The 20,248-nt window shown below is 46.8% G+C and overlaps 1 protein-coding gene across 1 annotated transcript in view; it reads right to left on the reverse strand.

Annotated features, from left to right (window-relative positions):
- The window catches only part of ABCC11 (ATP-binding cassette, sub-family C (CFTR/MRP), member 11), a 73,731-nt gene that overhangs the window by 46,648 nt on the left and 6,835 nt on the right, over window positions 1-20,248 (reverse strand). The window contains exons 2-11 of the mRNA XM_012655011.1: window positions 19,996-20,056; window positions 18,966-19,096; window positions 17,078-17,236; window positions 12,567-12,714; window positions 10,894-11,127; window positions 6,675-6,848; window positions 5,677-5,824; window positions 5,372-5,520; window positions 4,453-4,560; window positions 2,383-2,643 (exon numbers count right to left, since the gene is read on the reverse strand). Of these exons, the coding sequence (XP_012510465.1) occupies window positions 2,383-2,643; window positions 4,453-4,560; window positions 5,372-5,520; window positions 5,677-5,824; window positions 6,675-6,848; window positions 10,894-11,127; window positions 12,567-12,714; window positions 17,078-17,236; window positions 18,966-19,096; window positions 19,996-20,056 (1,573 nt within the window). The remainder of the gene's footprint in view (window positions 1-2,382; window positions 2,644-4,452; window positions 4,561-5,371; window positions 5,521-5,676; window positions 5,825-6,674; window positions 6,849-10,893; window positions 11,128-12,566; window positions 12,715-17,077; window positions 17,237-18,965; window positions 19,097-19,995; window positions 20,057-20,248) is intronic.

The following is a 20,248-nucleotide window of genomic DNA, read 5'->3' on the forward strand; positions in this document are numbered from 1 at the left end:
GACCAGACCAATAACAAGTAGTAACATTAAATCCATAATAAAAAATCTCTCAATGAAAAAAAAAGCCCAAGACCAGACAGATTCACAGCTGAATTATATCAGATATACAAAGCAGAACTGGTACCAATCCTACTGAAACTTTTCAAAAAGATCAAGAAGGAGGGAATCCTTCCTAATTCATTCTATGAAGCCAGTATCACCTTGATACCAAAGACAGGAAAGGATGCAACAACAACAAAAAAAGAAAACAGTAGATCAATATCCCTGAAGAACATAGATCCAAAAATCCTCAACAAAATACTAGCAAACCAGGCCAAGCACGGTGGCTCACGCCTATAATCCTAGCTCTCTGGGAGGCCGAGGCGGGAGGATTGTTTGAGCTCAGGAGTTCGAAACCAGCCTGAGCAAGAGCGAGACCCCGTCTCTGCTAAAAATAGAAAGAAATTAATTGGACAGCCTAAAATATATAGAAAAAATTAGCCGGGCATGCTGGCGCATGCCTGAAGTCCCACCTACTCGGGAGGCTGAGGCAGGAGGATCACTTGAGCCCAGGAGTTTGAGGTTGCTGTGAGCGAGGATGATGCCACGGTACTCTAGCCTGGGCAACACAGAGAGACTCTGTCTCAAAAAAAAAAAAAAAATACTAGCAAACCAAATCCAACAGCACAAGAAAAATAATGGTGCTGAGGCAATTGGATAGTCATATGAGAAAAATGAAACTAGATTCCTATCTCTCACCACATACAAAAATTAACTCGAGATGGATTAAAGCTTAAATATAAGACCTGAAACCATAGAAATTCTAGAAGAAAACCCAGGAAAAATTCTTCTGGACATTGGCCTAGGCAAATAATTTATGACTAAGTCCTCAAAAGGAAATGCAACAAAAACAACAAAAAAAATGGGACTTAATTATACTAAAAAGCTTCTACACAGCAAAAGAAATAATCAACAGAGTAAATAGACTACCTACGGAATGGGAGAAAATATTCACAAAGTACGTATCCAGCAAAGTACTAATATCCAGAATCAAAAAGGAATTCAAACAACACAGCAAGAAAAAAATAAAAAAAAAAACCCAATAAAAAGTGGGCAAATAACATGAACAGACATTTTTCAAAAGAAGATATACAAATGGCCAGCAAACATATGAAAAAATGTTCAACATCACCAATCATCAGAGAAATGCAAATTAAAACCTCAATGAGATACTATCTTAATCCAGTTAGAATGGCCATTATTAATAAGTCAAAAAACAATAGCTGTTGGCATAGATGTGATGAAAAGGGAACTCTTATACACTATTGGTGGGAATGTAAATTGGTATAATTTCTATGGAAAACAGTAAGTATAGAGACTTTTCAAAGAACCAAAAGCAGATCTACCATTTGATCCTGCAGTCCCACTACTGGTTATCTACCCAAAGAAAAAGAATTCATATCGAAAAGATACCTGCACTCATATGTTTATCTCAGCCACAATTCATGACATCAAAGATATGGAATCAACCCAAGTGTCCATCAACTGATGAGTGAATAAAGAAAATGTAGTGTGTACACACACACACACACACACACACACACACACACACACACACATCATGGAATACTACTCAGTCATAAAAAAGAATGGAATAATGTCATTATCCTAAGTGAAGTAACTCAGGAATGGAAAATCAAATACTGCCTGTTCTCACTTATGAGTAGGAGCTAAGCTATGGGTACACATGGTCTCACAGAGTGGAATAATGGAATTAGAGACCCCAAAGTGGGGAGGGAGGAAGGGGGTGAGGGATGAAAAGTTACACCAAGGTACACACTTTAGGTGATGGGTACATTAAAAGCCCATATTTCAGCACTATACAATATATCTATGCAACAGAACTCCACTCGTACCCCCTAAATCTGTTGAAATAAAAATATATTTATACAAATAGATAATAGAAAAGAGAAGAACAGAGGGGGAGCAGAAGAGAACAGGAAGAGCCCTTGTCAACATTAGGCAGAGAAGGAGATAGATATAAAGGGAGTTTACAGAATACACAGAGGACAGTGCTTGGCACATACCAGGGATGTCATTAATGTTAATTTAGTCTCCCTCTCCTCCTTTCTGTGTCCTTGGTCCTTCTAAGGACCAGCACATAGTACTCTCAAATTATTTTGGTCTTGCCTATTTCAAAGAAAATTTAGAGGATCAATTAATTTATACTAAAATGTGAAAGACTTCTCATGTTTGCCCTCCATGAAAAATTTGTATTTTAAAGGGAGATCTTGAAGAGGACAGTTTTTAACCAAGAAAATGGTGGGGCACCCGGCCAAGCTTCTATCTGTAGGCCCTGAGAGTCTGGCAGCCAGCCTGCCTGCCTAGCCTGGGCAAGGCTACCTTTGACACCACCAGGTTGATCTTGTGCAATGCTGGGCTCAGGCTGTGCTCTTTGTCCTCTGGCCTGAGGGCATGTAGAGGCGGCTGAGCCCTGGTCATCCCCTCAGAAGCATGCCTGTTCCTCTCCAGCTCCAGTGCCCCATTGACAATCCCAGGGCAGGTCTGTCGCCATGACAAGGTAGCGTCCTCCAAAACCAGAGCTTTGCTAGGGTCTTGCAGTTCCTGGACATAGGAAACAGGACTCTCCTGGAGGAAAAATTTCTGTAAAGACAAAAAGAAAGAGAAGGGAAAGGAATTCAGTTCTTTAGTTCAGCAGCAACGTGCACCCAATTTTACTGGCCGGCCAGTTGGCATGGTTTAATGAGCTAAGTTTCTGCTAGTAAAAATTCTAGATCAGTGTTTTCCAAATTTCAGACCCCTAGGCCACACGTCCACATCTGCATACCACCTGCACCGTCAGTTGACTGAGACCTAACCTGCATTAGCCCCATCCCAAGTGATAACAGCTGTTGACTCCTAGGATTGATGTTTTTCTAATTAAATTTCATTTGTGGCTATTGAAAATAAAAAGGTCTGCCTGTGTCCCACACGGGGGAAATGTCGTGTGGGTCATGCATCTCAAAACATGACTATTGGCAGGTCACTTCTCCGCATCTCCAGCTCCCTGTCTATAAAACACAGGGGTTGAACTACATGAATTCTAGCAAAAAGGGTGGGTGGGGAATATGGTCCCACTGAAGTCAAGTTGTGTTCACATGTCCCCACCTGGAGAAAGGCTTACAAAGAGATCTAGAAGGATACTTATTGACATTTTGGACATCATTACCCATCCTTCCGAGCCCTGATTGTAGCTTCCTCATCTCTGCCCACTCCACGGGTGAAAACAGGCACAGAGGGAGAGAATGGGGGGAAAGCCCAGCGTGCCCACAGGGGACGGCAGCAGCTGCTGAGAAGTTAAGGAAGCACCCAGGGCTGTTGACAAAGAGCTGTCTTTGTGTGACCCAGACAAGCCAAGTTCATTCCAGCCTCCGGGCTGTTGCACTTGCAGCTCCTTCTGCCTAGTCATCATCGCTCAGCTCAAAAGTCACTTCCGCCCAGGTGTCTTCCCTGACCAGCCTGTCCACAGTAGCCCCCAGCCCTCCCCAGAACATGCTCCAGAACATCACACTGTTTCATTGGTATCGTAGCTCTTCACGTGATATGATATAATCCTCTTTGATCATTAATTTACTTGTTAATTGTCTGTTTCCACTACCAGATCAGAACTCCCTGAGAGCAGGGACCCTGCTGGTCATGCTCAGTGGAGTAGTCTCTGTACCTGGCATGTGCTAGGTGCTCAATAAATATTTTTTGAATAAATGAGTGAATGAATGATATAAGTTGAGGACTGCATGTATTAAAATGGGATGACTATAAAATGGCTTTTTAAAAATTGGTTTGGATTAGGGTTTTCATATTCAGATGCCTGTTGGGGCAAGACCAGCTATATAAATAAGTGAAGTAGACCATTTCTAAGACGATAAATGGTAGTCAAATGCAGCCGCAGGGTTGGAGGCATGATAGGGCATGGTGAGGTCTACAGCGACCTGTATCTAAATGCCCCATCTAAACAGGGCAGCTGTCACCTCTGCTCCAGCCACTTGTGGTCATGGGAGAATGTGGTCCAGTGTCACCAGATCTTCTGATTATTCAAGAGAATTCAGAAATCTCAGTTTCCATATAAAATATCCAGGTTTTTTAAATGCTAGCAACAGATACAATTTTTTTAAAAACCAAAACTATGTGGGTAACCCTACACAAACCTGGATACAGTCTGCAGACCTCCTGCCCGAGACCTAGCTTGGATACGTCATCCTAAGACCTCTTTGGGCGCTGTGATGCAGTGTGATGCATCTGCCTTCCAGCCCCCACACCAGCCTAGGCACAGGAGGGCACCGAGCTAGCTAATCCCTCTCTCTACCTGGGCTGGCTCTGCCTTGGACAAGGGACACCTTCGGGAGAAAGAGCACGAGGGCTGAAGGCAAACGAGCGCCCAACAGAGGGCCGTGCCGTCAGCCCCTGACCACTTACCTTGAACCTCTCCACCGCAGACTTGGAATTCGTGAGGCCTTTGATTGCAAAGGGCCCATAGAACACTGCCAGCCGAAGGGGATTCAAGGTCGCTATTGCAGTGAAGGCCTGGATGAGGAGGCAGAGGAGGCAGTATGGGTTGCAGCCCTTCCTGCTTCCTCCATTCCTTGGGGGCCCCTATCCCAGAGCCCCAAGCCACAGAGCCACCTTGCAGCTTCCAACAAGCAGCTCCTTCATTTGGAGAAGGCTGAGCTGGTGTTGGGGAGACTGGCAAGAGTGGGGGAAAGAGCACTTTCAGACTTCTCAAGGTGGTTTCTCTGGTGCGTGCATGAGCCAAGCAGAGGCGACAGCTGTCTGGAGCACACACAGGCCCCTGGCTATGGATGCTCAAATGCTCTCAAATGCTCCCCTTCTTGCTTGGGGTGCACTCTCCCAGCCTCCTCAGTGGGATCACTACCTCCCCAAGAGTGGCACTCTCGTATTTTGCTCACAGAATCAGGATTCCTAACCCTGGAAGACAGCCGCTGCTTCTCAGAGCCAGGGTCAGACCACGGAGGAAAAGACCGAAGGAGCTACACCTTTTTATTTAAGGCGCGCTTCCAGGGCCCTTATCTGGAAATCAGACAAAGTCCTCCATTCGAGATTCTCAACCTCAAGGTGTACATCAGAATTGTCACACACCACCTCCCCCCTCCACCCCCAGATGATTCTGCTGTCCCTCCCCCCCCATAGCTGCTACCCAAGATGTCACTTTCTCAGATGTGTTGAGATGGAAGAGACCTAGAACACTCAAAAGGGCTGGAAAATCAAAAGCAATTTATAGGATCGTTTGCAAAGCCTCCTAGCCTCTTGTGGGGCATGGGCTAGGAAAGGACACATGAGAAAACAGGGGAGAAAACAAAGCACCCCAAAGACGTACTGATGAAACCGTGAGTTTCCTTCCTAGGAATACGTGGATGAGGATCATGACTGCCGAGGCCACAGTCGGGGCGATGAACAAGTTGGTCGTGGTCAGGCTCTGGAGCAGCCCGTTCCTCTCCAGCAGCGTCTTTTCCTTGCTTCTCAGGTCTAGAAGGGAAAAAAGAAATACACCAAAGATAACCACAAGAACACCCTCCAGAGCACAGCACAATCCCCAAAGCAAGAAAGAAATCCTCAAGCGGTGAAAGGCTTGGCCCAGCAGGATATCACCAGGCTCTGAGCAGAAAGGCGGACTTCTTATACCTTCAATTATTTTTGCAAATGGTTTCTCCCAGGTGTACATTTTAATCAGCTTGATGCAAGTAAGAAGTTCACTGGTCACACGGATGCGCTGGTCACTGACCTCAGACATGTGGCGCTGCGTCTTCAGGAGCACTTTGGTCATGAGCACCTGCAGTTGGGACGCAGGAGTTTGCTGGTGTGCAGGGGATTCCTTTGACAAGGGTCGGGGGGGTTCAGCCCGGCACAGCAGGACAACTAGGAGTATTTCCAAAGGCAACCTCCAGGTGTGGACTGAATGCCAGGTTTAATTCTGCGCTGACTAAATGCACTGTGACTCTGAGTCCCAGGCCCCTGCTGAGGGTTTTCCAGTGGAAGCTCTCGGGCCATCGTGCCTTGGGGCATCGGGGGCCCTTCTCTCCTAAGTTCCAAGCCAGCTGTGGCTAACTAAACTGAAACTAAACAGAAAAGGCTCCTCTGCCTTCTGGAACCCTAAACCCCCTAACAATTACAATCACCTTTTGATCATGGTGATTGTGTTCAGGGAAGAAAACATTTAATTTCCATAATTCAGAGCACACATAATCCAAGAGTCACTTCTGTATTGCCCAATTTTAACTCACCTATTTCTTTGGCAGCAAATTTGCTTCCCTTTCCCCATTATATTGTGCTCAGCCAAATGGCAAACACCACGTGCATTATTACATCAGCATGTTCCGGGTAGAAGAAATGGAACAGAAATCTTGCAGAGATTATTTACCGAGGAAAATCAGCGAAGCAGATAATCTCCCATAGAAACCTACAAAGTAGACCTCGCACGTAACACTCAGCCCTTACTTAGTAATCGAGCGTTGCGGCCGGAGAACAGTTTCGCGGGGGGGGCGGGGGCTGAGCTGCATCTGAACCGCGCGGAATGGACCGCCGGCGACAGGCAGCTTTCCCGCTCGGGTATCTCAGGGCGCAGGGCCCCGGGCGTTCTGGGGAACGTTCAGCGTCAGATGGGCGGCAAAGAAAGACGTTACCTCCAGGGGGAAAATCAGGAGATAGCAGAGAATGGCGATGAGCGCAGTGGGCCCAAGAACGAGGCAGATGGAAATGGTGCAGGCGATCAGGGACACGGCGGCGAACAGCGCCAGGGGGCCGTAGTACACGCCTTCAAACAGGTAGTTGAGGTCGCTGGTGAAGAAGTTGATGGCCTGTAAGACAGCAAGCCTGTGGGCACAGGTGTCGCCTCCCCGGTGCCCAGAACGCTCCCCAGCAGGAAGCCTTGGCGTCAGGGTGGGGGAGGAGAGGACACCTCGGGTTCACCGTGTCTTTTGACGGCTGCGTGGCCCTCGGGGAGCTACTGCTCTGAGCTTCAGCTTCCCCTTCTGTGAAGGAGATAATTACACGGTTTCTGTGAGAATTTCAGCGAGATGTGAAGTGGCTGCACACACAGAATGTACTCAATAAAAGTATTATACTAACACTGTTTCTACTGCTACTAATATCCAGATTCCAAAGAATTGCTTTAGTTCCACTATTCTGTTCTGTTCTGTTGTATTCGACTACTACTAATAATATTAGCTGAATTTTCTAGGTAGGGGCTGAATTATCTTCTTTCTCCTTCTTTTTCTTCTTTTTTGCCATAGATTCTTCTGCCTACTTTCCTTCCCCAACATACACTGCCAAGTTCAAAGCTAGATAAAAACTAACATTCCAAATCAAGACATCTTTAAGGAACCAATTCATTAATATCTTTCATAATTACCAATCTGAATCCCTTGAGAAATGATTGTCTTTTAACTTTAATCTAATCTCCTTCCAGTTCCCAGGATGTACCCTAGCCCAAGCCTTTAAAACTTTTTAAAGTGTATCAGGCTGCATAAGTTGGTATAGGCACTTTGGAGGGCAATTTAAAAGTGTCTTTTAAAATTAAATATTGCACAACCCAAGACCTGGCAATTTCATTTCTCTGTTGAGAAACAGTCCCACGTGTTGGAGGAAACACACAGATGTTCATTGCAACACTGCTTATAACAGCCAAAGCCTGGAAGCATCCCGAATGTTCGTTGGTGGGGAAAAGTGAAGAAGCCCACTCCAAAAGTATTAGGTAATATTGAGTCCTGGAGCTAAACTGCCAGCACTCATGTTCCGGACTTGTCATTTATTAACTGTGGAACCACAGACAAGAAACTCAGTCTCTCCAACCCTTTGTCACCCCAGCAGTGAAATGGGAAAATAACACAACCTACTTCATTCTGTTGTTTGAGAACTGTGTAGATAAGCTCATAAAGTACTTTATTTCGGCACACTGAAAGTACTACAGTTATGATTAAGTATTACTGAAAAGGAGTAAGGACAATCTGTGTGTGCTAACGTGAAAAGCTGAGTCATGATGAGGAGGGGAAAAGCTATAAAACAACATGCATTATGTAATCCACTGATATAAAAATTCCCCCCAAAAGCCATATTGTACATTTTTCTATTCATAAAACTAAGTTGCAGAACACTATGTAAAATGTAGTACCATGTAAAAATACACACACAAAAAATATAATATATTTTCTATGGGTAACTTGCATGTGTACCTGAATGTACTTTATATCTTTTTTTTTTTTTTTTTAGGACAGAGTCTCACTCTGTTGCCTGGGCTAGAGTGAGTGCCGTGGCGTCAGCCTAGCTCACAGCAACCTCAAACTCCTGGGCTCAAGCGATCCTCCTGTCTCAGCCTCCCAGGTAGCTGGGACTACAGGCATGCGCCACCATGCCCGGCTAATTTTTTCTATATATTTTTAGCTGTTCAATTAGTTTCTTTCTATTTTTTTGGTAGAGATGGGGTCTCGCTCTTGCTCAGGCTGGTCTCGAACTCCTGAGCTCAAACGTTCCACCTGCCTCGGCCTCCCAGAGTGCTAGGATTACAGGCGTGAGCCACCGCGCCCGGCCCCTGAATGTACTTTAAAAGGTCTGGAGGGACACAAACCAAACTGGTAACAGTGTTAGCCTCTGGGCATAAGGGAAGTGACTAGGTCTAAAACATTGTCTATACTATTTTATTTTGTTTCCAAGAAGAATGAATGTATTCAGCTAATGTATTAAAGCTAATTTTAAAATAAAATTTATGGAAACAACTGTCTAGAAATCCTCATTTGAGTAATTGTTTCCATCTCCATTTTCAAATGGGGCCTTTTGTTGTATGCTTCTTTGAAGATGTTCGGGGCAGTTGGCCCTTGTGTATAGCAGGTGCTCAGAACAGAGTCACATAGAAAAGGTACCAAGACAGGCCTCAGCACAGGTAAGTGGTTAAGGGCCTGGACTCGGCAGCCAGGACAACCGTGTTAAAATCCAGGCTCTGGTGGCCAGGTGTGGTGGCTCACACTTGTGATCCTAGGACTCTGGGAGGCCAAGGTGGGAGGATTGATTGAGCCCGGGAGTTTGACGTTGCTGTGAGCTAGGCTGATGCCACGGCATTTGAGCCCAGGTGACAGAGCAAGACTCTGTCTCAAAAAAAAAAAATCCAGGCTCTGGCACTTACCAATCAAGTGGCCTCATACAAGTTACCCACCCTTTCCTTGCCTCAGTTTCCTCCTCTGTGACATAGAAATGATAACAGAACTTACCACACAAGAGGGATGTCAGAGGACTGACCAGGCCAAAGTAAGCAAAGCCCTTGTGACAATGTCTGGCTAAGAGCGAGTGAGGGGTTACGATGACCTTCCTGACATAAAGAGGGAGAAGGGCTGCCTGGATCCTTTAGCTGCCATGGCAGGAGGACAGGGCAGCCTCCGCGCGCGCGGGCCTAACAGAAACGCATAATAATTGTGCGGTTTAACACTCAAGAGCAGCTGCCCCCTTTCTACATGCTCGATAGGCATGGACTCATTGAATCCCGTGAGATGACACCCTGCGGGTTGGTTTTATTATTATTCCACAGCTTCAGGGAGGCCAAACAAGTCACCTAAGGCTGTGGGACCAATAAAATGGTGACGAATGTTAATACAACGATGGTTACAGCAGTACCTAATGTTCGTTAGCACTCGCGTTTCAGGAAAGCTGCTATTCCATGGCAATGGTTAAGCCAGCAGACGCTCTTTGGGCATCTGCCCTGCGTAATTCGGGTGCTGGGCCTTTGGAGGAGTACAGTGGTGAATTTGAATTGGCTTCTGTCTTTGAAGAGGGCTCATGTTAGTGAGACAGCCATATCCATGCCGGGAAAACCTACAAATGCTTAGTGGGGAGCGGTGGTCCAGGGTGGGGTTGGAGACCCCATCATGGCGGAGAGGCATCTGCACTGGGCCTTGAAGGATGGGGGGCTTCTTAAAGGGCAGGGAGTGGGGGTGAGGTGAGCAAAGTCACCAGGAGGTGGACACGTCTAGTATATTTGGGGACTTAAAGTGAGCATAGCCTAGAGTGAAGGGGGGGGGGCAGCCTAGGGCTAGAGGAGAGGATATGGGAAGAGAGGAGGCTGGAAAGGGGCTAATGGCAGATCACAGAGGGCTTTGGCTTCAGGGCAAGGAACCAAAGCAAAGCTGCCTTTTCTAAAAAACAAAATGTCAGTTTCAATATAAAAACTATAAAAAATATATGTAAAATCCATCCCCTCAAGGTAATTGGTGAGCAATAGAAAAATTTTAAAATGGAAATTTAACATATAAAATTCCAATATCCCCCATGACTATAGGTCATAAGTTAAGATTACCTTCCTCCAGCCTCTGTCAATGTTTGTTATGTTGTAAGGAGAGCAAGAGTGAGAACTGACAGTAACAATTGCCAGGCAGGTGAAAGTATTCCTCTTTTGCAGATAAGAAAATGCAAACTCAGAGAGATCATCTACGATGGCTGTCCCCAGAAGATTTCCCGAAGCCATCAAGTCCTCCCATACCCTCGCCCCCAGGTTGGCGTACTGGGTACGCTTTCCAGTGTGCTTCTACTTGGGATTTCTATCTTTTTGTTCAGGGCCGTATCCCCAGGGCTTAGAAGAGAATCTGGCCCAGAATCGGCCTTAGTAACTATTTGTGGAGTGAATAAATAAGCCTCTCTAACCGTCTGCATGTAAGTGGCGTCTCCCTGGGTTATGGTGGACCTGCTTTCATGGCCCAGAGGCAACTGTTGATGGTTATCAACACTCAACCCAAGAAGTCTTTTCTTTGTCTTTCTTCCTCCTTTCCTAACCCTCTTTTGTCCCTCTCTTGGTGCCCAGGCAGTGATGTCTGGAGAGGGGTGGGGAAGTATGGTCTGGGATAGGCAGTCCCAGACACTTACCTCTCCCGAGGTGATGTGTGTTAGAGACTTAAATTGTATGAGCTTCTCAAAGGCAAAGGAGGAAATGGCCCCACGAAACCTGATGCCCGTGCGCTGGTTGATGATCCAGCTTGAGCAAAGACTCACAGACTTCAGACACTCAGAGAGAAAAAGGGCAAGGCACAGTCCCACTCCACGGGGGACGTCCCCTGACCGCTCTTCGGAGTAGTCTAGAATCCTTGGTATAATCAGCACCTGAAAGGAAACAGGAGTTTGGATCATTCAGATTATGTTTGATATTTGTTGCCTGAAAGGAGGATTGGGAGGTCTGGGTTAATGTTGGGGAATTGCCGAAGGATCGAAATTGACTCAAGCACAATCCTGACCCCGAGAAGGTCAAGGTCCACTTGGAGGAGACTTGGGAGTTCAGCTGACCCAGGTGTGAAACCCAGCTCTGCCACCTATGAGCAGGCGCTGACAGGAAACAGGAGGCACGCAAACTGGGAAACGGAGGAGTTGACACAGTGGCTCTTTACAACGGTGTGCGCAGAATTTAGGAAGTCCAACGAGGAATGGTGGAACACCATGGAGCTAGTGACAGCAGGGAACTGTTTCCTCCCCAGACCCAAGGGGTGAGGGGAGGGTTAGGTTCGTGGGACCCCAAAGGGGGGTCATGCAGAGAGGGCCCCAGCCAGGAGCTCGGCCCCCAAGCTCCAGTGACAGGGAGAGAGGCAGCCCAGGCAGCAAATATCCTGACTTATTCTTGTCCCTCCCTCCAGTCCTCTGTTAGAATCTCCCGCTGGTCAAACCCGACCACTCAGGGAGGCCCCAGTCACATGATCCACACTGGGACACAGGGCAGGGTGGAAGGTGGTGAGAACGATTTGGAGGGATGGATAGAAAATGCCCAGCACCCAGCTGTCACCAAATGCAGTCACCTCTGTGGTGTCATCGACTGCTGTTTCTTCCTGACCTACGTCCATGCTCCCCTTAGCTGGTAATAGTGCCTCAGTTTTCTTTTGGGGAGACGCTCACCTCCCCCACTACATGCAATCTAGGCCGGATTGTCCATCAAAGTACCCCACCCTTCTCTGGGCAACCAGTGGGCATGTGACCCCAGCTGGCCAATCAGCTCCTCTCTGAAATCAGAATCTTGGGCTTAGAAACTGGAGTTGAGGAAACAGAGACCATTCATCCCAACCGTGGCACATGGAGGAGACCGTCAGTTCCTGCTGCCTACGTTCCCAGAGCTGCTCAGCCGTGTCCCCAAGGCGCCAACATGGACTGAGCTAGGCCACGTTCTAAGTGCTTTATATACTATTTCATTTAATGTCGCCCTATGAGGCAGGTAGGATTATGTTCTCCATTTTATACAGGAGGGTTTCCATAATGTCTACCCCTAAAGGTGTTATGGGGTTCCATGAGAAAACCAAGGCACAGAAAGGGTGATTAAATTGCCCAAAGCCACCCAGCAATGAAGTGGCAGGGCCACAGTTTGAACCCAAGCAGTGACTCCAGAGCTCACACTCCTAGCTACTCTGCTTTACTATCTTGAAAAGGTCTTCATTTTCTGGACACTAGCGGAGAGACAAAGACATCCCCAACTCCTGGCCTGGGCTGGAACATGCCCCCGGTTCAACTTCTAATTCTGTAAAGCCTGGAGTCCCCCAAACCTCACCACGTCTGCCACTTACTGGCCCCAGGACACCCATGATCGACAAGCAGCAGCTCGCAAGCAGATTGAAAATAATCCTTGTTCTCTGGAACCTCAGCATCACTCGAAACACTGAAGCCTTTTCAATCCCACGCCTTGAGACTTCTTCTTCCCAAAGGTGGCGAAGCCTTGAAAAGAGGAAAATTGAACCAAGTGAAATCTCTTGGCATGTGTCACCCAAAAGTCCTAGTTCTTGCCAGCCGGGAGCTTTGTTGTAGAAATTTGAAAGCATAACAAAAATAGAACAACATAGCAATCCCCCATATTCTAGAATTAACAACATTTTGACATTTTTGTTTCATCTTTCCTCCCTCTACTTTTTTTTTCCTGAAGGATTTAAAGCAAATCTCAGACATCGTATCATTTCCTCTGCGAATGCTTCAGTATGCATCTCTTCCAGCAAAGGCCTTCTTTTTAAAACCATAGTAACAATGACAGAACAGTAACAATAATTACTTAATGGCATGTAATGCCCATCTGTATTCAAATTTCTCTAATTACTAAAAAATAGGTTTTTACAGTTAGTGCGTCTGAATCAAGATCCAAAGTCTACATTTAAAGGACAAATTTGACAGGCTTCCTGAGTCTCATTTGAACCTGTAAGAGTTTGCCTTCATCTGCATCTCTGCGTCATTGATTTGTTGAAGAAACTGAGTTATTTATCCTGTAGAATTTCCCACATTCTGGATTGGACTGATTGCATCTCCGTGGTATCATCTAACATAATCCTCTGTCTTCCAAAGTTTCTAATAGGTAGTTAGACCTAGAGGCTTAATGAAATCCAGAATTCAAGCAATGTGGCAAAAACAGTTAGTAGGTGATGTGGTCTATTCCCTGCGGCCTCACATCAGAAGCCACGCAAGGTCTGGCATCCCGCTCTTAGCAACGTCAAGGTAGATCAGTGTGCCAGGTGTGTCAGCCTGACCTGCTCGTTACCAAGTCCCCCGTCATTAATGACTATTGCCTAGAGCCACGTCCACTAGTGCTGGAAACAGGATTTTTCCAATTCTATCATTACTTTTGTATTTAGTGGCTTGAATTGGTCTATAAAAAATAATTCCCTCACTATTTTATTGCTCTGAAATACAGTTAGCCTGGGAAATAGCCCAGGACTTTAATAATGTCACTCTTCTTTGTGAGTTAAGATTCATAAAACCCAGAACTTTGACTTCCAAAAAGTGCCTTCAATTATTTCAAAGTCCCCAAAAGTGTGCCCCAGGGTTGGATCACCCAATTAAAAGTATATCCTTATTGTGAAATTCCAAGCTAATCATGCCTAGGATGTTTGTGTTATACCAGCAAAATAGAAACAAAAACATTTTTTTAAAAAAATGTGGTATACAGTATAGTATTTCAAAATAGCATCAAAGAAGTTATCACGGAAAAATCAAAGATGTATTGACTTTCCTATACTTTTTAATTTTGAATTATATTTGAGACAGGGGCAGGGGACTGGACAATGGTCACTGTGATGCTTTCGGCTTCCAGAAGTCTTACTCTGGCCCTCGGTTGTTTCCTGTGCGTCCACAATCCAGGCTGCCCATTGCAGTCACCGTGCGGCATCTGCCCTTTTACCTCTGGCTCCTGTTCCCATATGTCTAGCACGTCCATCTGGAAAGCAGCCTCCATTGCTCGTGGAGGGAACATCAAGGACTCTGTCAAAGGGCTCCAGGTGTCCCTGAAGCTTCAGCTCCGTACAGAGCAAGGCCATGGTGGGCAGAACAGCCTCCCTTGCTGCACCGCCTTTTGTCACCAGGGCCTGACAGCATCACTGCTTGTGCACGATCTCAGCTCCATCGGCTTCTGGCTCTCACCCCTGCCCAGAATTTCACCAAGTGTCTAATGGCAAACAGTTCTAGCCTTTTCTACACTTTACTACTCCAGCCTTGTATACTCATGCCCAACCTGAAACCTAAAGGGAAGAAACATCTTGAGAATCTTTTTGTCCTACATTTCTTCACCTGCAATCAAAACGCCAGGCTCTGTCTTCCTGAGTTATAAAACAACCACTCGCATTCCATGCCCACCAATGGACGCACCAGATACCTTGGAGGGTCTGGGTCCTAGCTCAGCAAAGCAAAAATATCCCTATGACATCCGTGTGTTAGAGGATTTTCTTGCTCATGGATGATATTACTCAGGCCAAATCATGGGGCTACCTCTCCTCATTCCAGCTCTACCCCTGCACATACACAATCCACAGAGACAACAAGCTCTAGAGTTGTTTCTGCCTTGACCAAATGAATCCAAGTTTTCCATAGCCTGCCAATAACTCTCCTAGCAACTCTATCAATTTCTGGCTGTGATCACCAGACTCAGAATCAAAAGACTTGGTTTCAAATTGTATCTCCTCCACTCATTAGCTCTGTGACTCCGGAAACATCATTTCATGTCTCTTAGTCCTCAGTTTCTCATCTGTAAAATGGGTAAAATAATCTTTTCCCTGTTTATTTCATAACCCTATTGTGATGATAAGAGGAGATCAATAGATGGTGAAATGCTCTGTAATTGCAGAACAATAAAAATATGAAGGATTATGATGGTAATTATAATAAAGATGATGGTGATACTGTTGGTGGTGGTGGTGCTGGAGGTGGTGGTGATGGTGATGTTGATGGTGGTGGTGCTGGTGGTGGTGATGATGGTGGTGGTGGTGCTGGTGGTGGTGGTGCTGGTGGTGGTGATGATGGTGGTGGTGATGATGGTGGTGGTGGTGCTGGTGGTGGTGGTGCTGGTGGTGGTGATGGTGGTGGTGGTGGTGATGGTGGGGGTGCTGGTGGTGGTGGTGCTGGTGGTGGTGATGGTGGTGGTGGTGGTGGTGGTGGTGGTGCTGGAGGTGGTAGTGGTGGTGCTGGTGGTGATGGTGGTGGTGGTGGTGATGGTGGTGGTGGTGGTGGTGGTGGTGGTGGTGATGGTGGTGGTGGTGGTGGTGGTGGTGGTGGTGGTGGTGGTGGTGGTGCTGGTGGTGGTGGTGGTGCTGGTGGTGGTGGTGGTAGTGCTGGAGGTGGTAGTGGTGGTGTTGGTGGTGCTGGTGGTGCTGGTGGTGGTGGTAGTGCTGGAGGTGGTAGTGGTGGTGCTGGTGGTGGTGGTGGTAGTGCTGGAGGTGGTAGTGGTGGTGCTGGTGGTGGTGGTGGTGGTGGTGGTGGTAGTGCTGGGGGTGGTAGTGGTGGTGCTGGTGATGCTGGTGGTCGTGGTGCCAGTGCTGGTGCTGGTGGAGAGGATGCTTCGCAGTTTGTTGGCAAATCCTCAAAGAAGCCAGAGTAGTTCTTCTGAAGGATCAGGGAAGATGCATCCCAGAGCTGTTTGTTAAATGGTGAACATATAGAAGAAAAAAAAACCCTCTTCTCTAAAAGGGTGAATGTGTGAATAATTGTTTTTTTCAAATAAATATCCAAAAATGGAGTGATTGCAAAAGTGTTGGTGGACAGACATTGTGAGTAATGACATAAAAAAGGCAGAATTGGTGAACTAGAAGTGAACGAAGCAGATCAACAGATCTTGTAGTCACAATGGTCAGAGAAGAACAGGCAAACTGACATTTCACCGGTTGCCTGTTGTGCATCAGGCACCTTTCCAGGTACTGTAAACAGAATTTATCACCTCTTTTGTTTCTTACAACAATCCTATGAAGGACCATGAAATAGATTTTATGATCACTACTTCATACATAAAGACACAGGATCTGGAAAGGACAACTTGTCTGACATCATAGTCGGTGAGAGGGGTGAGATTTTTACCAATATCTGGCATTATCCTAAAGATGTTTCCTGGAACCATTTTTTTTCTTAGTGAATAAGACTGAGAAGGAATGGGTCAAATTTTAGCCAATTTCTGTATTTTATATTTTCTCAGTGCCTGAAATACACTAATTTGCCTTGTAAATCTCCAAGACCTGGATATAATATACAACATTTCACAAACTCCCCTGACCACCAAATTGCTCTTTTCAGGGAGGCTCTTATTGGATTATAATTTCCAAAACACATTTGGAAACTTTCATTTTCTACCTCATGTCTCTCATGAAGCAGCTAGAAGTAGGAACATGAATACAGGACATTTAAATAACATATTCATTTTTTTCACCATTTGATCCTCATATTACCTTGTGAAGTGGGTGGTACGAGAAAGTTAATCACAACTAGATGGTGGTGGCTTGAGGATCAGGAGACTGGGCCACGTTCCCAAATGTAATACTCAAGTAGCGCCACTGCTGAATGCCCGATCCAGGGGAGAAAACCAAAGGGACTCGAAGCGGTCATTTCTAACTTTCTTGGGCTCGTGCACTCTTCGGCCAATCCGATAAAAGATATGACTCCTTGCTCCAGAAAAAGATCGCCAGCCCATACGTACAAAACATGCTACCATTCCAGGAGATGCACACACCAAGTTGTCTGAGGCTGGACCCTCCCTGCCGCCCTGCAGCATCTCTGGTTACAGTCCCACCGAGAGATGGTCTTCAACCAATCCAGTGGCTTCCCAACACGACTTTACCTTTGGACATTTTTGGCCGAAGCATCATGAACTGACAGCAAAGGGATGGTGTTCTCATCTAGGCGATTCCGTAAGCCTTGGATCATGAGTGGGGTGAGCCACGACACTGTGAGGTAGGAGAACAGGCCAGCGTTGTCCACAGGGTTAGGGGCAGAAAACCTAGCAGAGAGGTCACAGACAGAAAAAAATAAAGAAGTCAAGCTCCAGATTTTGAAAAGATGAATTGTAATCATGTAAACTGTAAAAATCATAATGTGGTCATATAGATCTATACACAAATAATCTTTACATGACTTTATTATTTATAAGTTGAAAACCATAAACAACAAAAATACCCATTAACAGAGGAATTATTTAAATAGAAAGAGAGAGATTATGATAGACTCATACTATGGAATGCAAAGTAGAAGTTTTTTAAAACAGAGTTGATTTATTTGTAGAACATGGGAAAAGTTCCAAGCATCTTAAGCAAGAAAAATCAAGGCCCCTTGCAGATCAAAAAATTCAGTATTTTTTTTACTTGTGTAAAAAAAGGAAAAAAAGAAGGAAAGTAGACAAAACAATATGCATGTTTATGTCAAATTGTTAATTTGCCCTTTATATACTCGCAGCACCAGGACTGTGCGTGCTCGACAAGGCTGGCATATGCCCTTACCAGGGATGTTGGCGAGAGGAGGGAGCAAGGGTCGGGCAAGAGATTGTACGAATAGTGGTCATCTGTGATCCCGAAAGATAGGGTGAGAATCTATGAGCCAGTGCCAATAACCCAAAGGCCCAAAGGGAACAATGTGTTTATCTAAGATGAGGTTGCCCAGGTGAACTAAAGTACCAAGCTTCTTTGTTCTTGGTGGAGATAACATCAATTCAGCATGGTTACAATGCAGCTACTATGGATAGAAACTCAGGTTTTAAAAATGGGAAAACAGACGCAGTTCGTTGATAGATACAATCTTAGAAACACTTTGAAGAAAAGAGGGAATTGCAGATACAAAATGAACTCTTGGTGGTGAAACGCCGAAGAATCAGACTAGAAGCGCTAAGGTCTTGTCAAGAAACGACAAGAAAATGAACGCGGCGGGCTCGGAGGAGCGCGAGTCTGCGGCGGTGCCTGAAAGCAAGGCTGTGTTAAGCCAGGGAGCAGCTGGGGGCGATTACATTAAACTGTGATTCACTGGACGGTGTAAGCTGAATTTATTTAATTCTTAAATCTAAGGCTAGCATGACAGGGTTTCTAGCTCTTTCCAAGGCTGTCCGTTACCCTTAGAAGGAAGATTAACATCCTTAAGTGGCCTGTGGGGGCCCGCGTGCTCCCCGGGCGTCTGTCTGCCTCCACGGCCTCGTTTCATGCCCTGCCCGTCCCCACACAAGGCTGCAGCGACACTGGCCTCCTCCTCAGCCCCTGGATGCGTCACGTCCTGTCCCTTGCACGTGGCGGGCCTCTGCCCAGGCCGTCGCCATGCCCCAGTCGTTCTTCCCGACTCCTCTTGCCCACTCCCTTCTGGCTCGTCCTCTAGGCCTCGCTCAGTTTAAGTCACGCAGAACCGTCGAGATGTCACTGTTCGGTCCCTCGGCCCACACTCGCTCCGGGCGCCTCCCTCGAACGGCTGCAACCCCGGGTCTGCTGGCGGGTTTACGTGCTCGCTGCCGTTGCCCCACGCGGGTCCGGATGACGGAGAGCACGCCCGTCTTGCTCCCGCTGCGCCCCTGCGGTGGGCCGAGCGCCCGCACACGGGGGGTCGTGACCCCGCGGAACGCACGCACGCGTGTGACGGCGACGCCGCCCTGCCATGACGATGCGGGGGCATAGTGATGTCACCTCTGCGAGGGGGCTAGGTGTGAGGGTCGGGGATCGCTGCGCTCGTGGAGACCGCCTCTCCTCGGCACTCACCTAGGCCGCGGCCGGACCAGGACCGGGGTTCTCCTGGCAGCCGCGCACCTCGCCCCAGGGAGCGCCCTCTCCGCCGCCGCAGGCGTCCCCTGCTGCTCACTCCAGGGGCTGTCTTTGACACTGTAAGTTTTCTTAGGAAAGAAAAACCAAAAGGGCACCAGTTTCAAACTGCATAAATGCTGTCTGAGGGAACGTCGGACCGGCCGCCTCCAAATCCAGCTTCCACGGGAAGATGGAAAGGCTGCGGCGGGCAGTGAGAGAGGGCCCGGCCTGGCTCCGCCCCGCGTTGGCTGGGTGACTCTGGCCAGGTCACTCCGCCGCCTCGGACTTTTATCTGGCAGTAAAGGAGGCAGATAGAAATAAAAGGTGCCACAGTCAGTCACAGAATGTGAGACCAGGTCACCCTCTGAGGGTTAATCTACTAAAAAGAAATCAATAAGTAAAAAACTGAATCATAAAATATTACATGTTACCCTTTTGACAGCTAAAATTAAAAGACAGGTAATTTTTAGGACTCTGCATGGAACAAATAATATCAAATACTATTTTAAAAGCACAGCAAGACACTGACGGAAAGAGACTCAGAGTCGTGGTCCCGTCAGGTGGGGGGGGGGGTTGGGCACCGAGATGAGGGAAGACCAAGCGCTGGACACAGTTGTCAAGGCCCGAGCTGGTGTGTTGGTGGTGGGTTTTCAGGTGCTTGTTGTATTATTATAAGTAAATACGTGGATAAATAGGTAATCGATGATTGACAGAGAGATGCATGAATCACAAAGGTGTGTCGCTTCCAGGGATTATGACTTACCCAATTGTGGAAGCCTGAGGTCTATTTGAAAAAATCGAGGGTACATAAACATAGGACAAAGTTCTTTGACCTTATTTATGACCATCGAGAATATTCTGTCAACTGAGTTTCCTGGTGTTTTGATGCCAAGAAGATCAACTTACATAGCTAAGTCCTGAAACCCTGTCATCGCCTACATCCATGCCGAGATTCACGAGGCCACCAGAAGAGTTGGGGACCCAGTACATCCTCTTCCTGGTCATTTTCAATTGTCCTGATAATTCTTTGTTTCCCAGAAGCAGAGAATCTGAAAAGGCACAGGTAGGAGCAGTTTAGATCCAGCCTTAAGCAGCCAGGAGAGGGGACATCACCCTGAAGGCATTCAGGGCCATGCAGAGGGTTGCGGCATTGTCACAGCGTGGGCTATTCCCTACGCCTGGAATATGCTTGGTCTAAGATCACTTAGAGAAACCTTCTGTGACCATCCTCCCCAACCCCC

Source organism: Propithecus coquereli, unplaced genomic scaffold (assembly GCF_000956105.1).
Source record: "Propithecus coquereli isolate 6110/MARCELLA unplaced genomic scaffold, Pcoq_1.0 Scaffold458, whole genome shotgun sequence".
NCBI lineage: Eukaryota > Metazoa > Chordata > Mammalia > Primates > Indriidae > Propithecus > Propithecus coquereli.